At 37.4% G+C, this 16,801-nt stretch overlaps 2 protein-coding genes across 8 annotated transcripts in view; one reads left to right on the top strand and one right to left on the bottom strand.

The window, feature by feature from the left end:
- Positions 1-16,801, top strand: part of PH4alphaEFB (prolyl 4-hydroxylase subunit alpha-1) — a 223,453-nt gene that overhangs the window by 180,080 nt on the left and 26,572 nt on the right. The gene's annotated exons all lie outside the window — the stretch shown is intronic.
- On the bottom strand, positions 11,064-15,646 carry LOC138185071 (probable helicase with zinc finger domain). The gene is made up of 5 exons (XM_069123700.1): positions 15,231-15,646; positions 14,276-14,961; positions 13,412-14,083; positions 12,812-13,339; positions 11,064-12,312 (listed from the first exon to the last, which is right to left on the bottom strand). Exons 1-5 carry the CDS (start codon positions 15,451-15,453, stop codon positions 11,680-11,682), a joined length of 2,742 nt encoding a protein of 913 aa, XP_068979801.1. The 5' UTR covers positions 15,454-15,646; the 3' UTR covers positions 11,064-11,679.

The raw sequence follows: 16,801 nt of genomic DNA, 5'->3' as shown, positions 1-16,801 counted from the left end.
TTCTCTATTTTTTTTTTTGTCTTTTTTTTTTGGTGGAAGTTGGACATGGTTTGTTTTAACGATGCCCGTTTGTTTTCCAACGATCGAAATGGCGCGTGAAATTAGTTTAACCCATTAACGCTTTTTCGACTGCACCGGAATCAGTTCATCGAGTTCCTCTTCCTTGATTTTTTTAACCTTTTGTTTCACAGGAAATTTCGATCAATGCGATGTGGATTTTGCATTGTTTCGATGCTTCGATCGTTTGTTTCTTTTTCGGGTTTGGCGAATAGGAGATTGGTTGGCGAAACGAGGAGAGTATAGGGAGAGATTAATTCACCATCGAATTTTTTACGTTCCGACGTGCTTCCTACGTTTCCCGATTGCTGATGAAAGAATCGCTTGGATTTACGTGAATCCTGATCTTTGAGAGAACATAATTTTCAGCAGGATTCGCATAGAATCTTCTTAACAGAAATTTCATTAGTAAATGATATTAATATTTCGCCACCTAAGCGGTTCCCGTTAAATAAAAAAAATATTGTCAGAGAACGAGAAAATTTAGAAATTATTTGAAAAATCATTTCAACAAAAACAAACTTATAGGAATGAGCCTTAGTAACCTTTAGAGATATTCGACGTTAATTAAACGATATAGTTGATCACTTTGACTTCTGAAAGACTCAATTGCGAGAGTCAGTCGACGAGTTAACATGCCACGTCGATCAATATGCCGTTTTTCGTCTTTCACACTTAACGAGTCGTTGGCGATCGAACGAGCAAAAAGAGAGTACGGTGAATACGAAAGCAGGTCCTGGAATTTTTTCTCCATTTTCAATTTCTAATGGACGAACAGCTGCAATGAGGTCTTCCAAGCTTTGTGATACTTCTTTGATGCGACTGATCGAACGAATCGACAGCAATTTTCATATTTCCCTAACGATTCGATGGCAATGAAGATGATTTTCTCTTTTACGTGGAATTTAATGCTATAATACTTTGATGTCAATTTTTTAAAGGGGATCCCACTCTTCATTATTCTCTCAAGTATGCATGAAATTTTAATTTAGAACGAACGTTCGCAATGTAATTATAATATTCTTCTACTTGTGTTATTGTACTTTTATTTGTTGTATCCGTTGTCAGAAACACAAGAAATCTTGACGATAAAGATATAACGCGCGTAAGTACTTCAGAAGAAATATTATATTTAACTGGTGTCCTGTTAATGAAGCTTTTGAAACAGCTCTCAGTTTGAACTTATCAGCTGTGAAAATTATATATTATATTATCCTGCTTTTTTTTGTAATAACTAAACCAGACATGAATGCACGACTGCCTATTACAATATTCCAGATTTAGTTCAATCGTATATACATCTCAAAGAATTAATGAGAATATTAATCAACAAATATATATAAATAGAATAATAACACTAAAACTACCGGTAGTTAATACGAAGCTATTTCTACCAAAACCAGTCAAAATAATTGGTCTTTAAAAAATACTTAATAATAGAATATTTTTATATTTATTGATTTATTACTTTCTTACAGAAGGAATTCCATGTTATGTAGTATATTTTTGGTATTATTAATCCATCTGCGACCATGATCCCTAAACGAGGATTGGCACGTTTATAAAATTGTAGAAGCCGTCATTTTGACTGGTGTGGTATTTCTAGTGTTAGCATCTAGCGATCTAGCGATCGATCCGGAATTTTCCTGATAACTGATATCGTTATATTGAATGATACACAGTAAAAATTTAAAAAACGTATGATAAGTTGTAGAAAACGAGGAAGCTGGTTAATTGGGGTTCGATAAACAGATTGCAGGACCCTTTTACACTTTGATAAGTATCAGTCATTTTGCCTGGTATTGGTATAAGTAGCCTCGATACAAAGCTATTTTCAGTTTGAATACATAAAAAAGCAAAATAAAATTCGTTATATTATTCTTTTAGTTATCGTTACGAAAGTCATTAATTACATCATTGCGGGGAAAAAATATAACATGAAGTAGGAATTTTAAGATAAAATTGTAAAATCAGTCAATTTGACTGGCGTGATAGTTCTAGTGTTAAACAACAAATCGGAAACTACCTGAACCCCAGAAGGTATTTCTAAAACTAACAGCTCTGAGCAATTATCTCGTCTTGCCGACTATCACCTTAACTTTAACCCGTAATCGTGTTCTTAGCCCTAAACACGCCAAAAACCAGCCCACAGGCGTCACCTTAAACCGACGCCAGTCTGAAGCAGCCCTAACGTCTCGCCGAATTACCGCCATCCACGGTATCGCGTCTCGCTCGTTAACGTAACTCGTCAACGGGATAATTTTATCGAGTCACAGCGAGGCGTGGGTAGGCAACGACACGCTGACACACGTCGCGAGACAATATCTCCTAGCAAGTGGAATCCAGAGACGCGGTAGTTCGCGACAGAGTTCAACCACGGTCAAACCGGTGTTCACACAGTAACGTGAGCGTGCATTAACATCACGTACAACATATATACACGGTGGTCCATAATTTGTAGTACAAACGGGGTCAATGAGATTCTATGGTTCGAAATAAGACGAAAATCAGAAATAACAAAGTTACTTTGGAAGCTTCATTCTCGAGAAAATTCAGATTCGAAATATCGTGTCATCTCATAAGTAACGGGTTTGCACTGTGAGATAAGTTTCAAATAATCGATGATATCGTTACTATCGAAATTTTATAAAATTCGATTAGAAAACTCAAAAGAAAAGGACAAAGAATTATAAAAATACAGAAAATTTTGTCATTGATCAATCCTTAACAAGATATTATTTTTTTTACTTTTATTTAGTAATTTTTATTTGTAGGAATATCAATAAGTTAATTTTCTTGAAAATGAGGCTTTAAACGAAAAAATTGTGTTCTCCATTTTCGATCTACTTTCGCTGTGAAATAACTTGTTATCAATTATCTACTCCTATCTACTTGGAAATTACACAAATCTACGTATACTTGGCAAGTTTTCAAACTCGATTTTCTCCAAAATTTTCTTCAAACCTCCAACGCAACTCTTATTTTTTATCTTCGTCTCCATTGTATGTCCGTCACTATTTCCTTGCACTATACACTATACATGAATTACGGAACACCTTGTATAGATATATACGCGTGTGCGCGCGCGTGTTACACGCGGAAGGGCGTCTGGCGTCTCTCCGCGACAATGCCAGGGATGTATATCAGGCTGCGGCTGTCATCGGCGTATCTAGCTCGGCCAATATCACCGTAGCATTAACCCTGGCAATAGCTAGCTGCCTGATAAAATTATCCTTGCCTCCAACGTGTCTTAATTAACCGGCGATTAATCTCAGTCTTAGGGGTTTCTTCGTGGTGTGGAATTTATCGTAGCTGATACACCGCGGGTGTAAAATCAGCGAGAAACTAAACTTTACACATTTTCAGTACCAAAACGTATAATAAAATGCGCAGCGCTGATTATCTGCTTTTTCACTTTTAATTTCATTAAAATCGGCAACATTCCAATTTTAAAGAAAATAATTTGTAATATGAATAAAACTTGAGTCATTGATTTTTAAATGCTACCCATTGGTGAAGAATTTAAGAATTAACAACCGATATTCCATTGATGCAACGTTTCATTTATAATATTTGTTCGGTTCGTTTACTTTATTAAATTCTTTTATTTCTAACATTTTGATTGTCAAGGGAAATTTAATATTTTGAACAACTGCGGGGAACGAACACTTTCTCTTTCCTGTTCCCTAAAATAAGAATTCTAGGAAATTAACACGTGAGTCGAACTGTGAATCGAATGTTAGACGGTCCAAGGCACTAAAGGCTCCTTTGATGTCTAAAAGAGTTCTTCTTTAAGGTCAGACAAGAGAAAGATTTTTCCTTAACCCCTTAAGCGAGAAAAGCGGATCTATCTACCGAAGCAAGTCGATTGTGTGGTAGCTCGAGCAAATCCGTCCGCTATCGTTGAATACAAAATGTTTAGGGATTCAATTCAAACATGCGCACTTATGTCCACGTTACACACCTGTTCTCGATATATTGCGCCATACATTCTGCATATAATCCTTATACCGGAAGCCATAATATTTCAGGGAATTTTAGATATAAAATCTGCTGTTTCATCGAGTTCATAACTATTGCTTGAAATAATAGAGATACTCGAGCCAAGCAGAATTATTGGGTCAACAATAGTCAAAAACTACTTTCAAAATCTAAAGTAAATAAGAAAATGTAAGCTATCGAATAATTAAAATACTGTTGGAGAATACCGAAACAAAGAATTTCCGATATAATACGTACCACAATATCGTAAAATATCACTATCCACCGTGACATAACGAACGACATATGAAAATTCTTTCCCCTCGTAAGAAATTGTAAGAATCCAGCAAGAATTCTTAAAATTCAGCGCAAGAGAATTCTTCGAAATTTTAAACCCGCTTTAATTAGAATAAAATCCACCTTGAGAACCATCTAAGCTCCCCGAAGCTCTCTCACCAAATATTTATAACATTCTTCTTCCTTCTCTTTTTTTCTCGCTGCGTCTCGATGAAAAGTTCACGAAAAGACGTTATCCAATTTTTGCAGGCCGTCTATTGGGGCGCTGGCGCTGGTAAAAATTTCAATTAGCGACGAAATTGCCCTAGGCACCGCTCGCGAACCGGTCCTCGTCTCTGTATCGCGATAAGCACGATGCAATTAGGAAAAAGTTGCTTGGACAAGCCGGGAAGTTGATCTTGTTCGACGCTACACCCCGAGACCAGATTAGGGTGGGACGTTTTCGAAAGAAACACCGACTAATTGGCTTTAGTCGTGGAAGGGTAGATAGGATTTCTTGGTCCCGGAAAATGTTAAGTCATTTACGCGAATTAGCGGACGCTCCCTTCGTATCTTCTTCGTACGACATCTATTAATTGCTGTATGATATAACTTATGATCGAGTTGAAAAAAAAATAAAAGAGGAAATTACTCTTCGTGGCTATAACGATGTACGTTATAATAAATGTAATAACAAGAAACAATTCTGTCGGAGAAAATACAGAAGAATCAATTGGAAGAATATAAAAGAGATATTGAGAATTAACGGAAGAGAAATTGAAAATTATTACTGCATTTGTAGGAAAAATAAAGTATTATGAAACATTGAATAAAGAAATCAATCAAAGATTCATTAGATGTTTGGTATTGTTTTAGAATTATTAATCGAAAGAATTAAAAAAAAAAGGAACTATCGCTAGCTAATTTCTAGTGAAAAGAACTACGCGATAAAGAACATTGATCGAAGAAACATTGAAGGAGCATTCCATGTCAACAATTTATTATCTAAAGCAATTAGAAGAAGAAATATTTTAAAAATAAAGATCGCTACCTTCGTAAGAAGAACAAGGTAATAAACATTAATTAGAGAAACCAAGAGACACATTTCACGCTAATTACTCGACACATCCAGCCCAGGATTACCAAAAAAAAAAAAATGCCACTTAACACGGTCCCTCCAACCGCGCGTCCTATTTCACTCGGCGAACAATTCGAATCGAAAACCATCAAACGGCACTTCATCAGAATGCACCCGCCGATCGTTTAAACGGTAGCGACGAAAAAGCTGGAAACAATACTCGTGATCGTTAATGGCGAAAGTTCATCGTCCCAGCCGCTACCCTCTCGAAAATTTGTTAGCCGACTGCAGCGTCGGCCCCGGCTAAATTGTTACGTTATAATCGACTTCCGGCGGCGACGATCCATCGCGTGGTTGGTTAAACGCTCGGAAAACCAACGGCCAACGAGCCACGAAAATTATCGTGCCGATCTTGCGCGACAACATCGGAAATGGGGCCATATATTGACCATGGCAAGACGACCTCGATGCGAATTGCACATGCTATTAACGCGATACATTTAGAATTTGGAGGAACAAAGCAGTCATGTTCGAATCGAATTCGTATTTATACGGCGACCAACCATCCATGAAAATTAAAGATCTTGCTACATGGAACTGACTGGCAGAAATGTATGGTTATGGTCTTTGGATTTTTACGTCGATCGAAAAATTGTATGTTGCATGGTACCATTGCGACGATAACTATGGCGACCCAGTTTCATGGGTATAAATATGGATGGGAGAGGAGTAGAGTCGCAGATCTGTATACACGGTGTCTTTGGAGAAATTCATACTCAGTATCAGTATATCGTGTTTACAGTAGCGGTACTCTGTTGTTACGATATATTTTACGTTTTATTTGAATTTTGAAATATAAAATTGGCAAATGATATTATACATACAAGTATAAAATTTGTAGCAACGATATTGGATGTTTAAGATTTTTTAGCTGCAATATTTATACTCGTATTAATTAAAAATAATCGTTTATATTGCAAGAATTTATACGGTGAAAACTTCGTGTTACAGTAGCCTGTTATTTTTACGAAATGATGGGATAAGAAAAGTGGAATAAAAAATGTGTAAATAATCAAAAATGTCACAAAATACAAAAAGAAGAGTCTTTAATTATTAATTGCAGCTATCGATATTATTATCCGTTCTTGGAATTAAACAATAGTAAACAGTTTTATCAACATATAAAGCAAGAAATGTATGGAAAAATTTCATGCAACGAATGTCGTGAAAGAAATAATTAAAAAACGACGATATTTGGCGTTTATGTTGTTATCCATTCTTTCAATTAAATAAATACGAAATATTGCCGTTCTTAACAATTTCCTCCATAACGTTCATCACATTAAACTTCTCCATTAATTTCTTGCGTTACATTGATAAAATACCTGTCCACTAAAAAGCGATACAAGAAGTTTATCTTCTTCGTAGAGATCCTGTGTAATACTCGAGGCATGGCGCAATAAGAACGACGACACACCGTTGGAGAACGATATTAATACTACGCTATAATATTTCATCGTTTTACCTCAGAGTTCAACACTGAGTAGTATCGTATTGGCTGAGAACCACGAGACCTATTGGCTCCTTCGAACGATGAGCTGAAACACGTGATAGTACTCGCGTCTTTTGTGCAAAGTGTACATAACGCGTGGATCTACACGATGTTCATGGCACAAGTATTAGCATGCAAGGAGAGATCGCGTAGTAATACGTCTTCGCCGTATTGATCGTCGCATAATTCCGGATATCGCTGGGACGTTGTGATAATATGTGATTATAGGCAAGTTAATGTCGGTGAATCTGTTAATGTAGTGGTACATTGTTTGCTCAATAATGGATTTCACGTTGATTATAGTAACTTGTTTGGCGCATGTCGAGTTCCATGTACTCAGATAATAATATATTGTATAATCTATTAACAGCATTCTGGAATTTTAAATGTTTAAGAAATCATTTATAAAAAAGCAATCTTTATACTCAATATGTCGTTAATCAATTCCACACCAAGAAGTATATCTTTGCATTTGATTTTGTAATGAAATATTTTTTCCTTATGATATTTCTCCTATAGGACCTTCAATAGCTTTTATATTAATATTGAAGCGCTCGAGTTATAGAAAGAAAAATACTGTTTTAGTGGATCGTTAGTAAGTTGATATTATTGAGGATGTTAATGTAATGGTATGTTTTATAGACAGTCTGGTCTCAAATTAAAAGCTCAAGTGGTGACATCCATTAGTGCAGTGACACTCAGAATGTATAATATACTACAGAGAAAGAACTGAGTCAAAAATATGAATAGATGACGCGATCCTAATTAAGCTTCCGAAGGTTTCTTGAATTTATATCAATTCATACATCGGCAGGATAATACGTATAAACATTAACCTCTGACCTGTTTGTTTATTTATCTGTTAATCTACTTCTTATCAGGGAAATCAAGTGATGCATCAACTGCATAATTAGTATACAACACGCGTATATAAATTAAGATCGATGAAATCCATGAAGGGAACAAAATAAATAAATAAAAATTAACTGGACAGTTATAATATAACATAAATGAACAAACAAGATGAATATGTAACACAAATTCAGGAAAAAATAATATGTAATAAGAAGGAATATATTCATCTCATTAAAGAAAAGTTGACTCTAGTGTCACTACGATGCACTTGCTAGCAACCAGGTACTTTTCCAGGTTAAGTATCACTCGTCGTTTTACAAGTGCATGGTGTCCAAAGTTGGACCAACTATCTCTTACCCGAATACTTGACAAGGATGACGTTCATCCAGTGGTCAATCAATAGATAGCAGTGGTCTGTTTTCATATGTAAATAATGATCTATTATCTCCAAATTTTTTCTACAATTATTTTTAACGACTACCTAACCAGCCTGGTCGTTTCTGAAGATACTCATTCTACTCCAATTATCGACTTTCGTAGATAGCATCCGTCTTGGTTACGGGCTCTTTTCTAGGAAACTCGAATCTATTTCTACGTCTTTGATTTCTACAGATCTACAGTGATCTATATATAGAGTAGTGCCTGATGTGAAGAGTGTTCTCCTGATCATTTTTCTTTTTTTTTTTTTTTCAAAATGACGATCTTACTATTGTGGATGTTCCTAGGAGTACAGTTCCCATTTTTAGATTCTATAGAACTGTTTTCATGGACAGTAACCACTTCGAATTTTATGGTGAGAAAAAATATATCACTCTCACTACCTTACCTTCAACAGTGTTTCCCTGGAATATACTTTATTGTGATGGAAAGTTTCCACATTTAAGGAAACAATCTCTTTGCAAGGAGGGGTTCTATGAAAAATCTTATGATAACAAGAGAATCCAGATGTTCTCAGGAGTGAAAAATTCCAAGCATAAGAGAAAGTGCAATGACATAAAAAAAAGAAAACAAAGGCAGCGTAGCAACGACAAAGCAGTGTATGAACACCAAAACAAAACAACAAACGGAAAAAAAGACAAGTTACATAAAGGATTTAAGAACGGAATTAGTATAATAGAAAAAACCAGTGTAAGAGCGATTAAAAAGAAAGCTACAAAAATAGCGCAGAGAAAATAATACTTATACATCAGAAATAAGAGAGTATCATAAAAATATCAGAAGAAGAACGTTATGTTAAAGTATGAAGTAATATGTTTTTCATAAAGGAATATCAACAGAGCTTCAGAGAATTCAAAAAAAGCAATATGATAGAAAGAAGAAAAAAAATAACAGCCAGACAAAGAACAGTTTTCAAGTGTCATGTTTTTAACTACCTGGAGTAGCCCAAGATACTTGGCCAACCCAAAAAAAATGTTTCTGCAATGTAATCAAAAGTAATGAGTAAACTGTAGGCAAAATATGTGTGCGATACACTCCAGCGAATGAAATTAAAAAATTACTATGTACCCAAGGGAAAGAACGAGGAAAGATAAATTCTACGCGCTCGGTCGACTTGTCGTCCCACCGCGGTCGAGAGAGTAAGAATATCGCTGGAATTCCGCCGATGCCCTCGGCGATACACCACCTTGTTAGAGGGAAATTGAGTTTAACTACGAGTGCTCATTCGCTTGCTCCCTTCTTGTCTCATTTGTCCTCACCCTCTCTTTTCCTTCACTCTTTATCGCGCATAAGTCATCGCACGTGTTATATCAGAAACAACTTATTCCGACGCTAACAGAACTTAATAACAATTAAACTGTGGATTTTTGTGCAAAATGTAGTAGATAGGTCTTTATAACATTTAATAGATAAAACAAATTTTTATTCAAGTCCTATTCTTTCAATTCTACTCATGAAAATATAAATTTGGACAAAAATCCAAAGTCTAATAACAATAATAAATAATAAACAGTATTAATAACAGCGGGTATAGACGATTTATTTTCCAAGCTTTTTCTTTCTCATAGTAATCGATTGGAAGACAAATTGTAATAAAAATGTTTCAAATCGCTCTATATGATAATAAATATACTATTATTAGGGTAGACATGGAAAAACATATTACGCAAGTATCGCTCTAGTTTTTAATTCTATCACGTTTTTGTTGTTTTCTTGTCTTTTATTTGTATTTAATTACGAGAAGGTTCGAAAAATATATATTTCAAAATTAAATCAGTATTTTAATACACTGGATAAAAAAAAATCGGAAAACATTCGTATGGAGGGATATTTTATAAAATTCCACGATACGAGCCAATTATCACTCCAAAAAAAAAAAAAAACAAAAATCTGTACAATACCAACAGATAATACTACAAAAATAATTGTATCAAAAAACATCCTCTCAAAAACGAGACATGTAACCAATTAGCAGCAACCGAACAGATTCGACATTTCTATCTATCGAACACTCCAGTTGCAATAATTATTGACTGCGACTGAAATTAAAATCCGCGAGTTTAGGTTTTCGCAAACAATACGTCGTTAGAAAAGGATCGGGATAGCAATTACGATAGAAATTGGTTTTAAGAGAATTTATCCTTTTTTCTTTTTTATTTATAGGACTATCTAGCCGATATGGCTATCGGAGTAGTCCTTAATTACGGAAATAAAAGCAAACGAAACGGCTTTGTTTGGTCCCGTATTCATGCGACGCGCGAAACGGAAGCGACGAGCTTTTCAAAAGAATCCACGAACCGCTTTTCGCTCTTTCGCCTCCCTTTTCAGCCATTCGAGGGTCGTCGGTGACCATTTGGCTCTTGCAGCCCGCGAATATGAATCGCCCAGACAAACTAGTGTCACTTGTCTAGAAACTGGTTTGCTTTATACCCAGGCATTCGCACGAATATACACTACCATTCCGTAAGTCAAACACCTGCTGGTTCCGGAGGAAATGTTTATTCAGGCAAGCTTTCGGTAAGATCTCGAAAATATAGCATGATATAATTTCCTTTCATGATGAAAATAAAAATTAAGTATTAAATATAGCACACATTTCTATGAAATGTCAGCATTTAACAAAAAAGAAAAAAGAATATTTTGTTGATGAAAGTCGTGGTTCTACTTCTATTATTTAATAATACAAGTGATTAATTTTTCATTATTCGACCGGTAATGATGATTATTACTTCTTATGAGATATATTTACGAAAAAAATTTTTTCCAATATTGAATAGGATCGCCTTAGTACTACATGAAAAGGGAATTGAAAGGTTCATCCAAGGCTACGTGGAACTAATAAAAAATATATTTCTATAATATATCGGTACTTGTAGTGTCGTAACATAAGTTGCACAGTCTCCACACAGATGCATCTCTGACAAACAGATAAGATGAAATGATAAAGAAACGATACAATCTATAATAGACAGATTTTCAAAGACACATCGTAAAATTAAGAACAGAATCTAATCTATTAGTAACAGTTAGTTAATTTCTTAAATCTATTCACAGAAAGAGAGACACTCTAAGGATTAGTAATCCCAAAAACCGACACAGTGATATAGATATATGTATGTACATTCAAAACATCGTAGCTAATCAATCAATTAACCCTTTTAATCCAACATTGGTACATTGCACCGATCCACAAATTCTCAACATCTCCTCATTCATTGTCACAACGTTATACCATGAATAATAAAACCATCATCGTCTAAAAAAATCACTTATATAAATCAACAATGCACCGCAGAGTCAATTCTTCTCTTCCAATGCAATAAGATTACGAGGGGAGGGAGGAAAAGATAATCTAAAACATTTAAAGTCAGGTCGGTACTTTTAAGAACGACGACGCACAACGACCAGATCGTTCGACTTCAACACAGCATTCCCGCCAACCTTACGCAGAGTAAAAGGGATAATGGAACACCGGATACAGCATTGGAACCGGCACATACTCCACCAGATAAAAGCTATTTCTGGGTACAAACTCCCTCGCTAATGGATTCAGCGGTGTAATCAACGGAAGCTCGGGTACCAGACTCAAAAGATACTTCAGAGTTTCCCTGTCGATGCCGCGTAAATCAGCTATCTCCAGGTATCTCTGCCAGAGCTTCCTGCAGGAACCAATGGTGAACAGAGCAACAGGATCGCCCACCACTGCTACCAGACATTTAGCCCGTGTCATAGCAGTGTTCAGAAGTCTGGGATTGGTCAAGAAGCCATAGTCCTTCACGTTCCTCTCCGCGGAGTATCGACAGCAGTGCCTGGTACGCACCGTGCTGATAAACACAGCGGTGAACTGCTTCCCCTGAACGTTTAACACCCTCTCCACCGACACGTCCGTCATCCTGCGTTCCCTCAGTTCCGCACGAATCCTCTGCACCTGCTCCGCGTAATAGACGAGCACACCGATTGACTTCTCACCATAGATACCCCAACGATCCGTTGGCCAATTGTCACGCAGATCCTGCACGCGGTTAACGAGCTCGAATACCTCGTTCATGTTCGCGTAGCCTGTCGAGTGGATGTCCTGATAGGAAAGAAAAACAGAGTTACGTTGAGCGAAGAGTTCCATCGGTGTGAATTCTTGGTAGGATCGTTGATTTAAAGTGATGAGACCGAGGTTGGAGTGATGGAGAGCAGTGATGGTTCTATGGGTGCGTTGTGTCATATGACGCTGACCGAGAGGTGTTACAAGCAACAGTGGGTGTCCGGTACAATGGTGAAGATGAAGCAACAGGTATCTGTGGTTGGATCAGGAAATACATGGTTTGTTACGGATTTGATGTATTATATCTAAACGCTTAAGATACGTGTTGCAATGAAATTTGATGTGTAAACAGAAAACAAATTCTTCCAATGAAGATAATAGTTTGAAGCAACAATAGGTGCAGGTGTTAATTATAGGTACAGTGCAAGCGTAAATTATCACATTCATTCCATTATGTAACACTCATTCTTGCAAACAGAAAATGTACTATATTCCAACGATTATTCTATCTTCAAGATTCTCCTGATGGTAAACGTACCTGCACTTCTACGCCTTGAACAGCATAAAAGGTTAAAGGCTTTAACGTGGGGTGCTGTATTATGTCTATGTGGTGTGTTTGGCTAGCAGACTTGACGATTCCGTCGTAGAACATCTCCGAAGTAAATTTAATGATGTCCTCGTGAGCACGATAATTCTCATGCAGGTGAATCCTGCATGGATGAGTTTGTGGGTACATTCCATAGATCCTTTCCAATAAACTTATACCCAGACCCCGTTCGCTAGCCAGGTCACTATATATTTCTGGCGCAAGTTGCATCTGATCGCCGGCCAGAACTAAGCGAGTTTGTGGGGTAGCTAAGGCTAAAGGTATGAGGACTTCGCACTCTAATGCTTGAGCAGCCTCATCGATCACTATATGCGTGAACAATAGATCTAAGCTGGTTAGAGAGCTAGACGTGGCCAAAGTGGTCACGATCAAACCACAGTCTCTAAGGTCTTCTTCGGTCGGATTGCGGAAGGTACCGTTCGGTTTCATCAAACTGTACTCCTGAACCACTGGATGTACCTGAAATGGGGGAATGAGAGCAGAAGGGGAACTCTTCGATCAAGGAAATTTGTTTCTTCTGAGCAGACGTACCGTGTTCCTGGATCTACCTTGGTAATAGATTCTGACTGGTTTCAATCGTGGATTATTTTCACATTTATACCAAACGTCGAAGAATTCTTTGACATAAAGATCTGCCGCGCTGTTGCTGTGTGTGCAGAGCAGGATTTTATGTTCTGAGCTCGTTGTCAGCAAAAATCGTAGTGCCTGAGCAATAGTAAACGTTTTCCCGGTTCCAAATGGTCCTAGTAGCAAGATCGGTGGCATGGAGATATTAGTAGAGGCTGTTATTACCGCCAATGCCTTTTCCTGTTCTGCGTTCAACAAGGAAAATCCGAAACTGCTCCCGTGTGTGCCTAACAAATTTAGAAAACTACTTTCTTCCATATTTTTGTGAGCTTTGTTTAGAAATACTAGGCCAATGTCGGGCAAACTATCCACGCTCCTGTGCCACTCGCAGAAAGGCAACCGATTCAATAGGAATTGAACTTGCACGTGTACATCCGTATTGGCTGTCAAGTTTAACGCGTGCACACACTCTTTCGACAATCTAACGTACACTGTGTGCGTGCACTTATCTTCTATGTACGCTTCGTATATTACGTTCGACGATTGTGATAAGCTCTTCAAGAGTACTTTATTGCAACCTCTCAGGAACAGCCTGCCGCTTTTCGTATCTTCTGAGATACTGCGGCTTAGCGGCAGCTGTGGTAAAAAATTCATCATATATTCAATTTTTTGTATGCACACAAAATCGAGAAAGTGCGGGACAACTGTACTAAACAAAATGCAAATTTATATATACTTGTAAAACTAGGAGTAATTGTAGATTACTGTTTAAAGTAGCAGAAGATTATAGAAAGAGAAAAAAGGTACAATTGTTAGAAGGAACCGCACCTGAGCAAAGAGTTCACCCGGTGGTGCATATTTGGCAATGGTGGATCCATCACCTGCAGAAGTCAAAATGTAGTAACTATGAAGACGCATGTAGGAGGTTTCATTATATCTAGCTATCTGCTCATGTCGAGCTAGCTCCTCCACCGTAATTAACTCGTGAAGACGACCTCTATAATTTTCTGGAGTTAAACGATCGTCCGTGAGAGATTCTTGAGTCAAGAAAAAATTGCTTCTATTTGGATATGGATACATCATGGACAGTTTGTCCTCCTTTGGGTCTTTCGTTGATACAAAAGGTGAATCAAACCAACAAATCTGGCACGTTCCATTATTCCATGTCTTTGGATTCTGTGAGAATTGATAATTGGTCGCTTCGTGAATCCTGGTAAAGTCTTCGGTTGGTACAGAATCCATGCAAATCTTTTGAATTATCACTGGATACTCTCCAAAGTAAAAAAGGACATTCTGGCGATACGTGCCATATTTATTAGCAACAAAACAAATTTTGACTAAATAATGCTCTTCCTTTACTGAATCTTCGTTTACATTTGAATTGTCCAATTCTGAATTGTACCATTCCTGGCCATTTGTAATTCCAATATTAAGAGCATCACGCATAACAGATTTCAATGCAAAATTTCTGCGATTCTGATCCAAGGTTAGTGCTATTCTTTGTAACTGTTTACCTAAATGAACGCAACAAACCCTTTGACAATTACTACACCAGAAAGAAATCCCAATGCTACATCTCACTCCATAAACTATCAACGCAATTACTCCATAATGATGTTTAATGATCCTTTGATAATTACTATTTAATATCATCAATATTATTTTATTACCAATATTATCAATAGTTTGTCAATCAAGTTTTCACATTAATGCAATCAATTGACCAACGACAACCAATTTTTAAAAAATATGAATGTAAACACTACTAGAAAACAACACTTACCGTTCGTCACGATCTCAAAGTCCCAACAGAAAATTATATTGTTAACGGTCGAACGGCAACAGAGACTCTTATTCGGGAAAATTAACACATTGTTCGTATCCTTGCACGTCATTATCGTCTCAGGATTCTCCGATTTCACCCAGTCGTGCTGCACCTTCTCGGCGAAGCCGGAAGGAAAGTGGGTTCTAACCTCTCCGTCCATTCGATACGAGTGATCGACCATGTTCGCGGATAGAAATTCCGCATAATTTCCACTAAATTCGAATACCGGTAACTACATCGTATCGCGATGCACGATTTTTCGCATTTTCGAAGCAACAGATACACTTATTTCACCACGCATTCCCGCTATAATTCTCTCCGTACAACACACAACGCTTTTCACTGATGGACGATGGATTACTTACGCGTATTGCGCATGCGTAAGCTGTGTAATACCGCGGCGTAATCATCGCCATCTGGCGACCGTTAACGCACTCGCAAGCTTGAATAAGTGACATTACCGACAACGGAGTAAACGAGTTCAGTAATCTCAATTTTATTTACTACATATTTAAATCTACTGTATTATTAATTTTTGTCGTGTTATTATTAATATTTGCAATAGTTATTATTCAAATCAATTATAGCGAAGAAAATTATGTTGAAGAATGAAATAAAGAACCAAAATAATTCTGATATATATAGAAAGTTGTTAGCTATCACAATTTGCATTACAACGATGCATTTAATTCAATATTTCTATCTCCAAACTCGCTGTTTCTTATTCTTCCATAGAATACATAAATCAAAAGATATCCTATTACACGAAAATTAAAACACAAAAAGAAAACTTTTTTTAATCTCTGCCCTATAACTTTTACCTTTCGCTCGTCTTCCATCGTGTTGACCGCGGGATTAAACTAGAAATCCGTGAGAGTCACGATCCCAGAGGGCAGTCGGGACAAATAAACAACCCGATGAAGAACGGTCAAACTCCAACCGAGGGGAACAGTCAGTCTCTCTCTCCCTTCGCCTCTCCACGCAATCTCGTGGAAATTCCAGAGAAGGTTCTCATGTAAATCGTGCAACGCTATCGAACCACCGGAAGTGGCTAAATGACGATCGCCATTATCCAGCGGCCTGGCGAAGGCTTTCGAGAGATAGAGAGCCAAGGAAGGAAAAGGACGAATATAGAACGAGAGAGAGAGGAATAGGGATGGCTGAAGAGTCTCCACGAGAGGAGTGAAATGCCAGAACCAGAGGAGTGGGATCGCGGTTAGCCCCAACTGGCTTGAAAGCTTTCGAATCGTCGACCATTTCGTGCGTTGCTCCAGGTATTCCCTTGATACCAAGCTATTCCATTTACCTCGACGCCTGAACCATGGCGTGGAGGTGGATGAAAAAATGTTATTGGAATCTGACAGACACGGTAGCTGACCAGTTTGCAACGCGAGATAAACTATTTGTCTGTTTTCGAACTTTCCCCGAGGGAAATCTAATGCGATGTTCGATGGCACTATATCCTCCATAGAGTACTATAGACGGTGCGTATGGGTGTGGGTGGCCGTGGACGGCTGCTTTTAATGGTG

The sequence above is a fragment of the Bombus flavifrons genome, chromosome 11, assembly GCF_040668555.2.
Source record: "Bombus flavifrons isolate JBK064 chromosome 11, iyBomFlav1_principal, whole genome shotgun sequence".
In the NCBI taxonomy this organism is placed as follows: domain Eukaryota; kingdom Metazoa; phylum Arthropoda; class Insecta; order Hymenoptera; family Apidae; genus Bombus; species Bombus flavifrons.
Note: the sequence above shows the minus strand (reverse complement) of the source record. Positions and strands in the feature narration are given on the sequence as shown.

Excerpts from the sequence above, each read along its gene's own strand:
- LOC138185071 (XM_069123700.1), bottom strand. The coding sequence starts at position 15,453 with ATGGTCGATCACTCGTATCGAATGGACGGAGAGGTTAGAACCCACTTT. Across the intron at positions 13,340-13,411 it reads AAGGTAGATCCAGGAACACG|GTACATCCAGTGGTTCAGGA; the intron begins GTACGTCTGCTC and ends CCCCCATTTCAG. Across the intron at positions 12,313-12,811 it reads TTCAAGGCGTAGAAGTGCAG|GACATCCACTCGACAGGCTA; the intron begins GTACGTTTACCA and ends CTTTCCTATCAG.